The sequence below is a fragment of the Nannobrachium achirus genome (genome assembly GCF_963921795.1).
Source record: "Nannobrachium achirus genome assembly, chromosome: 19".
In the NCBI taxonomy this organism is placed as follows: Eukaryota; Metazoa; Chordata; class Actinopteri; order Myctophiformes; family Myctophidae; genus Nannobrachium; species Nannobrachium achirus.
In genome coordinates, this window is record NC_137826.1 from 4,657,613 (window position 1) to 4,670,172 (window position 12,560).

General features: G+C 43.4%; 1 protein-coding gene across 1 annotated transcript in view; it reads left to right on the plus strand.

Annotated features, from left to right (window-relative positions):
• Positions 1-12,560, plus strand: part of rad50 (RAD50 homolog, double strand break repair protein) — an 80,919-nt gene that overhangs the window by 43,123 nt on the left and 25,236 nt on the right. Inside the window, exons 18-22 of the mRNA XM_080748394.1 lie at positions 5,647-5,840; positions 6,950-7,060; positions 7,967-8,059; positions 8,744-8,857; positions 12,428-12,555. Of these exons, the coding sequence (XP_080604520.1) occupies positions 5,647-5,840; positions 6,950-7,060; positions 7,967-8,059; positions 8,744-8,857; positions 12,428-12,555 (640 nt within the window). The remainder of the gene's footprint in view (positions 1-5,646; positions 5,841-6,949; positions 7,061-7,966; positions 8,060-8,743; positions 8,858-12,427; positions 12,556-12,560) is intronic.

A 12,560-nucleotide genomic window follows, 5' to 3' on the forward strand; every position in this document is an offset into this window, starting at 1 on the left:
ATCTGTTGTTCTGGAGTTTGGGGTTGACTAGCTGTTCGGCTAACGTGTTGGTCTCTGAAACTAGCCGTCTCAAAGTGCGTCCGTGAAAAGTAATCCAGTCCTCATGAAATCCATGAAACACTTCTTCATCATCGTCGTCGTTTTCAAACATATCACGTAACAATAACAATGCCAATTCCAGCGGGTCCGGTTTGCCTTCGCTCAACGCGTCTTCCATTTCGCCGCTATGAGAAGCTTCACTGGGATTCTCCCAGTGCAGCCCCCTCCCAAACAGAAAAAAAAAAAACAGAATGCTTTGCGGTAGTCATAGGGAAGCATACGTCATCGCCTCCTGATGCATTTCATTGGCCACGAGACCAGAAAAGGGTAAAAACTACAGGAAACGCAGGAAACGCATTTTGCGTTCCCGGTCTGAAAGGTAAAACAGCATTCTGCGTTCCCGACCTGAAAGGTAAAAACGCATTTTGCGTTCCCGGTCTAAATGGGTTAAGGTAGATTTAGAACAAATACAAAATATGCGATTAATTGCGATTAAACGTGCGATTAACTATGGACAATCATGCGATTAATGGGATTAAAATTTTGAATCGACTGACAGCCCTAATATATATATATAATAATAAACGATTACATTTCTGTTTGGCTTGTAGGCTTTGAAGTTGCACATGGCAGATATGACACATGAACTAAATATATAAAGAAATGACTTACTTAATACTTAAAAAAAAGAACATTGATAGTGGAAATAGTCGATCTGTAGATCTGCTATTTCCACCCTCTGATGACTGTCTAGTAAAGTAGTGATGAGTATCTCAGAACAATGTTAGGGTTGCCAACTCCCAGAGCTTTAAATACGGGACACCTCCTATCGGGTATTTTCGGTTATAAAGTTGGCTAAAACGGGTATTTTCCTATATTAAATCATATTTGTCCTTTCACAATATTAATTCGGATGTCTTTGGGCCACCTAACCTATTACCTTAAAATCATGTAGTGTAGTCCTATATTTTATTTCTCTCAATTTTCCAAAACATATAGCCTAGGTCTACCTGGTTATCATGTGCCCATTCTCTGGTTACCCAACACTAGTTTAATAATCATATCATACAGTAATAACCATTAGGTTTTAAAATCAAAATCAACGCATGCTTATGTTATTTCACATACCAGCCAGTCTGGGGTCGCTTTAGTTGGCAGACAAGAATACTGTAGTGCTCCCAGGAATACCATCCCATGGCTTATTTTCTGCTTGCTTGCCTGCTTTTTCACCTTGTTGTTTAGGCTATCACCTATCATGGATTCATGTCTAATCTGTTTGTACACAGTCTTCTGTCACACGCTTTTTTTTTTTAAGACATTAAACAATGTTCTGAGCCGAGCACTGTCTTATGCTCGCTCGCAGGCAACTTGTGGACTGAACCTACAGCCCATGGAATTGGTGTAGGGGGTGGAGACTGTGTCTTAGCAACACTGTGTTAATGAGCCAATGAGCTGCCTACAAACAGTGCAGCGCCTCACACAGCAATGGGATGCAGCACTTGTCGTCTCAGAGGAGAACAGAGTGAAGGTGGAAGCTCACTGACAGGCAGAATCACTGTAATTTCTCAATTAAATCATCTTCTCATTCATATTTATCCCCCAACCTTAAAATACGGGACAGAGAGTCCCGTATCAGTTCAATACGGGACACGTCTTTTAGTTTCCAAAAACGGGACGATCCCGTATTTTACGGGACGGTTGGCAACCCTAGGTAACCTCCACCGGCTGTCAGTCTGTCTGTCAGTCAGTCACCCGTCACACTTTTGCCCTTCTCATATCTTCGCCACCGTTGCCCCGATCCATGCCAAAATGTACACACACACACTCCTTGGCTGCCATACCACTACCATCCACCCCCCATTACTCACATGGCCCTCTTCTAGCGCCACCATTCTCGGCCGATTCTTGCAAAACACATTTTTGGACACTGCTCCTACAAATGTTGCCCTAAAAACACGCAAATCGGTACACAGTATGTCTACACTCAGTCATCAACATGGATCTGTCCGAGATAGCGCCACCATCAGGGCGAACACATTTTTGGTCACTGCTTCTACAGATTTTGCCCTAAAATCAGGCAAAGCGGTACACAGTATCTCTACAGTCATGTCAGCAACATGCATCTGTCCCATCTAGCGCCACCATCAGGCGGATTTGGCAAAACACATTTTTGAACACTGCTCCTACAGATTTTGCTCTAAAATCCGCAAAGCGGTACACAGTATCTCTAAAGTCATGTCATCAACATGGATCTGTCCCATTTCCCATCTTCCCTCCTCATTGGCTACCAATGCCTTCTAAAATGTGTGTATGCGACCTGACGGTTGCTTATCTCCCGATGTAGGGAGTCTTACTGGTTTCTGGGGTTTTATAAAGAACAAGCTCACAATGTGTCGCGATGTGACGCATTGTGAGCTTGTAGATCTGCTATTTTCAAAAGATGTTCGTACATTTGATAACTTGAAATGGGACATTCTGCGTACTGAGTGCTTTTACTTTTGGTAATTTAGGTACATTTTGAAGCCAATACTTTTGTGCTTTTACTCAAGTACATTTTGTATTCCAGACTTGTACTTTTAACAAAGTATTTCTATATTGCAGTACTAATACTTAAGTAAGAAATGTGAGCACTTTGTCCACCACTGAGTGTATGTAAGTTTTGTGTGTGTGTGTGTGTGTGTGTGTGTGTGTGTGCGTGTGCGCGTACGCGTGCGTGCGGAGGAGGCCTCTTTTATCTGCTCCCAGCGCACACACATTCCCCCCGGTTACTGCTGCTGGGCTCCTGGAGAGAGCTGACACATCCAACACAAACACGCCTACATGCTTATCACTGTGGGTTTGAGGGACGGGGGGACGGGGGGGGTGTCTGTCTATGTGTATCTTGGCAGACGTCTGTCTGTACTGTATGTCTGTCTGTCTGTGTGAAGGAAGGTGTGTGTGTGTGTGTGTGTGTGTGTGTGTGTGTGTGTGTGTGTGTGTGTGTGTGTGTGTGTGTGTGTGTGTGTGTGTGTGTGTGTGTTAGGGCATTCACGAATAGTGATTTTTAGTATTCGAATGATTCAACCTCAAAGTATTCGAATAGTCGAATATTCGACAGGACTGGCCAAACTGTCAAATATTAAGTAAGCAAGAGGCGAACATTGTGAAAATAGCCGATCTACATGCTCACAACGCCTCGCGTTGCGAGCATGTAGATCTGCTATTTTCACAATATTTATCTGCGGAACCGAGTCACATTAAATGTAATACCTACAATTCCAAGTGCTTGTCAGGGTGGGGGTCCCCAGTTCAAATATGTTTATTTTGGGCATCACGGCCTAAAAAGGTTTGAGAACCCCTGGTATAGAGCATTAACAAATTCATCCACCAGGGGCACTGACAACTCGTTCTTATGACTTCCTATCTAGCCAAGCATTATTTTATATATTATATATTTTTTAAAGAGATACAGAAATACAAAATACATTACCGGTAAGCGAATCGGACTCGTTTCCATTGTGGTACTACAGTGTGTATTCAATTCATCAACATAGCATACAAAATGGGCACAGTAATACATGTCATCAACAAATAGAAACACTATCCACCTGTTTCCGTGAGAATTTACTGTGGAATCTATTATTACATTCCTCCTATTGCCGCATCCCACTTCCAAGCCCATTCACGCCCCCTTTACATCGACTTCAACTCATAGGTAGTCGTATAGGTAGTCGTCAGAACGTAAGGAATACCGCCCACAACCCTATGCCGTCCGCTCATTCGCTAGAGAGCAAGAGAGAGAGAGAGAGAGAGAGAGACTCAGGTTACAAGAGGGAAGGGGGGGGTCAGCTGCAGAGAGAGAGAGAGAGAGAGAGAGAGAGAGAGAGAGAGAGAGAGAGAGAGAGAGAGAGAGAGAGAGAGAGAGAGAGAGAGAGAGAGAGAGAGAGAGAGAGAGAGAGAGAGAGAGAGAGAGAGAGGGGTCAGCTGCACACACACACACACTCAAAATACATGAAGAAACAGTGCTTTTTGTGGGCAACATGGCTTGGAGCAGTTGTGCATGTGAGCACGCGAAGCGTGCGAACTCTAGGATTCGCCCGCCGAATGCCCTACTTGATCATTCTACAGTTTGTTTCACACACAAGTATCAAAAGTATAGCAGATCCACAAGCTCTAAACGTAAACAGAAACAGTTTCAGACATAAGGTTTCCACCCAACAGAGACGATAAAATACATAAAAGTCTCTCTCTCTCTCTTTCTCATCCTCACTCTTTGTCTCTCTCACATCCACAGTTTTATTTCTTTTTCTTTTTAAAGATATGTTTTGGGGGCTTTTTATGCCTTTATTGATAGGACAGTAGACTGACAGGGAATGGGGGAGAGAGATGGGGACTGACACGCAGCAAAGTTGGTCGTGATCGGGACTCAAATTTATGCCCATATATGGAGTTATCTGTCTGTCTGGGTCCATTTTATGCCCATATATGGAGATCTCTGTAGGACCCATATTGACCATCTGTTTGCCTGTGTCCATTTATGCTCATATATGGAGATATCTGTATCTGTCTGTCTGCATCCATTTGATGCCCATATATGGAGATCTCTATCTGTTTGTCTGTGTCCCTTTATGCCCATTATGGAGATCTCTGTATCTGTCTGTGCCTCCGACTGTGTTGCAGACACAGTGCCGGTTCCCCTTTAATGCAAACCCCATCATACCTGTTGTCATAGTACCGTTTTGACCATCTGTTTGCCTGTGTCCATTTATGCCCATTTATTGGAGATATCTGTATCTGTCTGTCTGCGTCCATTTTATGCCCATACATGGAGGTCTTTGACCATCTGTTTGCCTGTGTCCATTTTTGCCCATATAAGGCGATATCTGTATCTGTCTCTGCATCCATTTTATGCCCATATATGGACATCTATGCAGACACAGTGCAGGTTCCGGAAAACCCTGATGTCAGACATCAGAATCCCAACCTTTCGTGCCGGTTCCAGAAAATCGCGTATCTGGTCGGGTCGTGGCCGGGCACTACACTACCTGTTGCGGCGGGGAACGCGTGTGCCGAATTTGAAATGGGGAATGAATGCCCCACCCTTTTAATGCAAACCCCATTATACCTGTTGTCATAGGACCCGTTTTGACCATCTGTTTGCCTTTGTCCACTTATGCCCATATATGCAGATCTCTGCAGACACAGTACCGGTTCCAGAAAACTCAGACATCAGCTCCGCATACGGGCATCCATTTTATGCCCATATATGGAGATCTCTGTGAATGCCCTACCCTTTAATGCAAACCCCATTATAGCTGTTGTCATAAGAGCCGTTTTTTTTGACCATATCTTTGCCTGTGTCCATTTATGCCCATATATGAACATCAGAACACGTCATACTGATGACATTCAATACGTAACCATGGCATTTTTTGTTGACTCATGTGGCGTACGTGATGTCAGAGCCTTTTATGATGTGATGTCACAATGAGTCAGCGCTTGCGCCGATTTCCTCAGAAACAGCCTGATGTCAACAATCATCTCCGCATCTCCTTGCATTTACAGTAAGCTAGCACAACACAACAACAAAATTAGAATTTCAGTAACATTCCTACCCTTGCATCCCAGCTTCCAGTAAGATCGAGCTGAAGCGTAAGCTGATCCAGGACCAGCAGGACCAGATCCAGACGCTGAAGAGCTGTGTGAACGAGACGCGCGCCGAGAAGCTGCAGCTCAGCACCGACCTGCAGAAACAGCAGCAGCTGCAGGACCAGAGCGTGGAGATCACCACCGAGATCCAGGGATTGACCAGGGAGATCAGGGTAAAACCACCAGGCTTGGACCTTTTTAGAGATGGGACGATATGAACATTTCATATCACGATAATTGTAGTCTCGCGTGACCAGACTGTTGACTCCTGCGATTTGCAAATGCTCCCGTCATACAGTCTGGGGTAACGGAAGAAGTTAAAGCGGAAGTGAAGCCTCCTCACTTCGGTTTCACATCGCGCACATTATCCTAATAGAAATAAAAAGCATCTAAGCATGTTTAGCTTGCTGCTTAGCAGAAATGACATTTTAAAATATACTTTCATGAACGGAAATGCCAGCTTCCATTACTCGCCGTTCAGGAGGTGTAGTTCCTGACTATAGCATTCGGAGATTGTGGAAATCGTTGTCTGGCTACGCGAGACTATGATTATTGTGACCGAAAGAAATCGCGATTTACGATATTATCGCGGTAATCAAAATATCCCCAGCGATATTTGCCCAAAAAATAGCAGATCTACGAGCTCACAGCGCGTCGCGTCGTTGGTATCAGGAAGGAAACACGTTTACTCTGCTTTGAAGGTGTTGGTCGCATTCTCTAACTCATACATGGGCAACTGGCGGCCCGGGAGCCACATGCGGCCCCCACCTCCACTTAATGCGGCCCTCAGGTTAATACCAGAATACTGATATATTATTGATTTCAGCTGTCACAATTCCAAACATGACCTGCTTTAATTCTTTTTTTTTTTTTATGTCCAATGTATTTGTATTTAGGTGCATAAAGTTAACATGAGTATATAACTGAATGAGTTTGAAATTAAATCTAAATGTTTGATTTCAGGATTCTAATAAAAAAATAACAAAATATAATTCAGGATTCCAATTCAAAAAGAAGAAAAATAGCCGATCTACAAGCTCAAAACGCATCGCAGCGCGATGCGTTTTGAGCTTGTAGATCTGCTATTTTTTTCTTCTAGCTGCCCTTCTTTTGTATGAGATACTAGAATGACAAAGTAGGACGTAGCAATATGCAATGTGGCCCTCTGGAGTGAAGGTGGAAATATAGCGGCCCTCGCCATCATCAAAGTTGCCCACCCCTGCTCTAACTGGTTCCCAAACCTTCCTTGTTCTCATGGCTGTACCTCCACCGCTCCATCTAGGAGGCCAAGGAGCAGCTGGCGCCCATGTCTACCGCCCTGGAGAAGCTCCAGCAGGAGAAACAGGAGCTGGTGGAGCGACGGAGACAGAAGCACGAGGAAGGACAGGAGAAGGTAGGCACCTACAGGGTTCCCACGTCATGAAATTCCTGGAAATATTTTGAAATTAGAAAAATATTTTTCCAGTACTGGAAAAGTTTTGGAATGTATCAAGGGTCCTGGAAGGTCCTGGAAAAAATAGCTATGCATTGTCTTTGGTTATTGATTTTGTTAATACCTCTAAAATGACAAATTAAACATGGGCCAAATTGTCAAATATTAGAGACAGAAATTGTGAAAATAGCAGATCTACATGCTCACAACGCCTCGCGTTGCGAGGCGTTGTGAGCATGTAGATCTGCTATTTTCACAATAGAACCGTGTTATACAAAATTCCTCAACTCTTAGTGCTCGTCAGGGTGCCGGGTCCCCAGTTAAACATCACGGCCTGAAAACACTACACTACCTGTCTTTGGGCATTGCGCATAGGAGTAAGCGACCTGTTATTGAGCTGAATTATTGTTATTGAAATTGGGTTAAATATTCTGTAAAAGTTTTGGAAATGAATTGGTAAAAATGTGTGGGAACCCTGCACCTATAACACCCCTAGTTTGGCTCCCTGTCCTTCTGTTTCAGTGGTTCTGCCAACCTTCCCATGTCAAGGACCCCCAAATGTATTTGGCCGCGGACCTCCGTCATAAAATATTGTTTCACATGCGACTCACATATAAGATTTGTGTTGTTTAAAACGTTTCAAGAATATCCAAAAATGTCGACAAATGTTATGACAAATTGTTCTAAAAGATTGGTCTAGAGTAGACTATATTCAAACAGCCTATGTATATACAGTAGATTTAAGTGGTTAAACTGATTTAGATGCTTTAATTAACTAATTAGGTGATTAGGTCACCACCTAATTAGTTGGTCACTTGCTGTTGTTCTACATTCTGTCTGTATTCATTCTCTCTGTGTGCTGGACAGATCAACGCCATCAAAGACAAACTGAAGACGATCACAGGTCTGGAAAGAGACATTGCCAAGTACATTGATGAAGGCAAGGAGGCGTACAAAGAGGTAAGATGCACACGCTGAACCCCTCCAGTATGGACTTCTGCCTGCCCTGAACACACAAACTAGCACAGCCAAAATCATTTGAATGTATGTCTTTTAAATAGGGATGTACCGAAAGGAAAATTCTTGGCCGAAACAAATACCAAATATAGGAAACACTTGGCCGAATAGCTGAATATGATATATGTATATTACCAATTTTTGTACCATTGCTGTCATTGCTGTACCTTTGTTGTAAAGCTACCTTATTATAAAACAGTTCCCTCTGCGTTTTTTCTTTTTTCTGTTTTGAGAGATTATACTAGACCCATGTTCTTCACACTATAGAGGGTATGTATGTGACATCATCATCATTCCCGGAAGTTATGCGGGAACGCCTACTGATTGTCAAAAAACTACTTTCAGAAAAGTCCTATCTGATTGCATTAAACGATGTTAAACGACATTAAACTCACTTTTCCACTCACTTTGCCACTCGATTGCCACTCGATTTTTCCATATGCATTCGCACACCCTCTATTCAGGGATATTTTTTCAGCGTTAAAAACTATTCAACCGGGAAACGAAAATGCGTTTTTAACGCTTTTCGGGCCGAAGATATTCGGTGGCCGAATATTCGATCACATCACTACTTTTAAAGATTGGGATTAAACATTATTTCAAGTCACCGTGTGTTGCCCTCGACAGCAAAAGGAGGTGGAGCTTCAGAACACGGACAAGAATCTCCACGAGGCCGAGAAGCAGAAAGAACGGATCACCAAGGACATGGGAAACCTGCGTCAGGACATCGACACTCAGAAGGTGCCTCGTTGTTTTCTCTGTCCCGGTGCCTTTAGCGTTGGCGTCCACACAAATGGACCTGCATAGAAAGACCAGTACAGTAAACCATATAGGCTAAAACAGGGGTCTTCAACCTTTTCAGGCCAAGGACCCCTTAGTTGAGAGAGAGATGAAGCAGGGACCCCCACAACCTTATCATACGTAGATTCCATATAGTTTCATTGTTTGACAGCACAATCGTCAGTGTATTTTGGATTCATGTCAATTTGTGTTTTCGGATATTTAACCACTTGAACCGTCAATACTTAATAAACTTTACCTTTCACTCTGTACTTAGTCTGCTCTTGTTCCCCTCTACACCAAAGCTCTTTGCCAAAAATAGCCGATCTACAAGCTCACAACGCCTCGCGCTGCGAGGCGTTGTGAGCTTGTAGATCTGCTATTTTTGGCTAAAGTTCTCAGAATATGGACACTAGGGTTCAAATGGTTAATATAAAAAAAGAAGAAAAAAATCACTCAAAGATTTGGAGGACCCCCTGTAGTAACTCTGAGGACCCCCTAGGGGTCCCGGACCCCCTGTTGAAGACCAATGGGCTAAAAGAAAGACACAAAAAGGTCCTGGCGACTTGTTTTCTATGTATTCAATTCATCACCCAGGGAATTAATACAGTGGTTCTCACCCTGTGGGTTGAGAACCCCTGGGGGGGGCCCCATATTATTTTGGGGGGGTCCCCAGATGATTAACTTAATGTGCAACGTTGTTTTCTTACTCGACAGTAAACAAACGAACATAAAATGTAAGTGTATAGAGGGTATCTACACATTTCTAAAGACAATTTAAGGACTTTGTAATACCTCTAAAATGACGAATTAAACATTGGCCAAATTGTCAAATACTAGGGGAAGAAATTGTGAAAATAGCCGATCTACATGCTCACAGGCGTTGCGAGGCGTTGTGAGCATGTAGATCTGCTATTTTCACAATAATAGAACCGCGTTATACAAAATGTAATGCCTCAACTCTTAGGGTCGATTCACACCGTTATAAGGAGCCTAACTAATTTCGGTTCGGCAGTGTCCAGACCCAAATATGGGTTTCCCCTCCCGGCTCGGGGGGCGTCAACCGACTTTAGTCGGCTCCACGGTGCTGCCAAAATGTTGTGACCTCCCGACTTAATTTCGGTACTTAGCGGTGTCTTCTCATTCATTCAGCCCGGCTTCAAGTGCATATTCTCGGCTGTGAATCCAAGGAAACAGCGGTCGTTTGGGAGGGAGACACGCCGACTTCCAAATGATTGTGGACGCCGTGTATTGAGTGTTTCATAGCGAATACAGACAGCAGCTGGCGCGCGCGTGACACACACACACACACACACACACACACACACACACACACAGCTTTGGTGGATGTCTCGCTACTCGCCGACCGTTTTAAAGAGAAAAGAAAAGCATAGACACAACTTTGCTAATGTTCCGACCGTGTTGATAGGTTTTCCACTACGAGTTGTAACTGCGTGAGGATATGCATGCAGCAAATGAGGCGGCTGCGGCACGTCTATAATGTGAGCTTGTAGATTAAATGTTTTCGAGCGTTTGTGAGAGTCAGTGAGAGAGAGAGAAGAGACCTATGGAAGAGACCCCGTGCCGTGTCCCCGTCACTGGTGCTGCTGCCTGCTGGAGCTGCTACTCAATGGACTTCCAGTCATTCAGCGTGCAGCGCGAGGGTCAGTCAGATATGCCCTGCAACGCTCATCTATCGGCCACAAACGTCGTCATGCCATGGACCTCCAATATTTACAAGCGACTAAGGCATTAGCCGTTAAGAAAGTATGGATGAACTCCCCCCGAACCTAAATAATTTCGGGTCGGGGAGCCCTCCCGAACCGAAATTAGTTAGGTTCCTTATTAGAGTGTGAAACGACCCTTAGTGTTCGCCAGGGGGGTCCCCAGTTAAAATATGATTATGTGGGGGGTCGCGGCCTGACAAGGTTGAGTACCACGACATGTTAAACATCAACATAAATACGAATAGCTACAGAGGAGAACATTTTTAAACTGTCAGTATATGACCCTCATTTCAAGTGGATTTAATATTTACTGTATAAATAATATATCATTTATTGAACTCCATGTTTCCTGATAGGCGCTTTTGAAACTAGCGATTCTTACATTTTTAATGGATGATGTTAGGGCATTCCACATTGTGGTGGCAGAGTAGTTAGAAAAATATATTTTGGTGTTGAAGTATTCCTTTCAAATTTGCTTTTTCCGCCAATGCTTCAGGGCGACATGAGATAATACTGTACTCTCCGCTTAAGATTGGCACTGTTACAGAATTTAGGTCGGCCTCAACTTTGAGACATGCTGTAATGTTTTCATATCCATCCAGAATCCACTCCACATCTCCATGTTGTCGCTGGCAGAAACCACTTATCATGTATTTCTTTCTTGTTTTTTCTTAAAGTTATACCATGTAACTTTTTTTATAAAACAAATCTTAAAATGGTCCTAGCTGTTAAATCTCTAAAGTTTTAGAACCCCCACTCCGTTATTTTCAGCTTCAAAAGCCTTCTCTTATTATGTTTTCTATGAGCCTTGAGGGGGGGAGAATTTCGCGGCAAAATGACGTCATCATACTACCGGCCAATCACAGCGAGGGTTATACACTGCCGGCCAATCACAGCGCATCTTGGAGTGGGGTCGCTAGGGCGGCCATATTTGTAGTCTCCCGTGTCTCTCTATACTCGGGTGCACGGTGAAGCATGGGTGAAGGAGTGTATCTCCGGAATAGCTGAACGCACAGGAACCAGGGACCCCTCCATAGATAGATCTCGGCGAGGTGGAGGCAGATGTGAGAACCGAAAAACGAAAAACGGCCGAAATACGCGGACGTGACCGAGGTTTGCTATAGAGCTACTGACCACACAAGTTGAGCAACTTACACAGTATAGCTTTAAATGAACACCTTACTTGACCATACTACAGTGTCACACAAAAGTATAAAAAATAGCAGATCGATCTACAGTACAACATCAAGACCCTAGACTTTATTATTTGTTTTGCTATTTTTGACTTTGAATCCAGACAAGTAACGGTAGGGTTGTCACAATTATTACATAATCGTCTATTCGCAATTATTTGACGTAATCGCGATTATTTTTCATAATCGTCATAATCGTTTTCCATGTTGAAAAATGTCATATATATTTTTTTAAAGTAAAAAAATTGTGGAAATAGCACATCTACAAGCTCACAACGCATCGCGACGCGTTGTGAGCTTGTAGATCGGCTATTTCCACTATCAATGTTCTTTTTTTAAGTTTAAAGTTGTCAAATTATGTCAATAATTTCTTTGTATATTTAGGTTATGTGTCATATCTGCCATGTGCAACTTCAAAGCCTAAAAGCCAAACAGAAATGTAATTGTCAACGACAAAAACACAATTAAATCGTCAATCGCAAATATTTAAGTGACAATCAATCATCATGTTAATCATCATGTTAAATGTCAAAATGGTGACAGCCCTGAGTAACGGTTTTTTGGGACATTATGCGGTTTCCACTCCACATGTCTGTGTTTGTGTTGGCCAGGTGCAAGAGCGCTGGCTGCAAGACAACCTGACCCTGAGGAAGCGCATAGAAGAGCTGAAGGAGGTGACGGTGAAACGCCAGGAGCTGGAGAAGGCCATGGGCAACATGCAGGTCATGCAACTGCAGAAGTAAG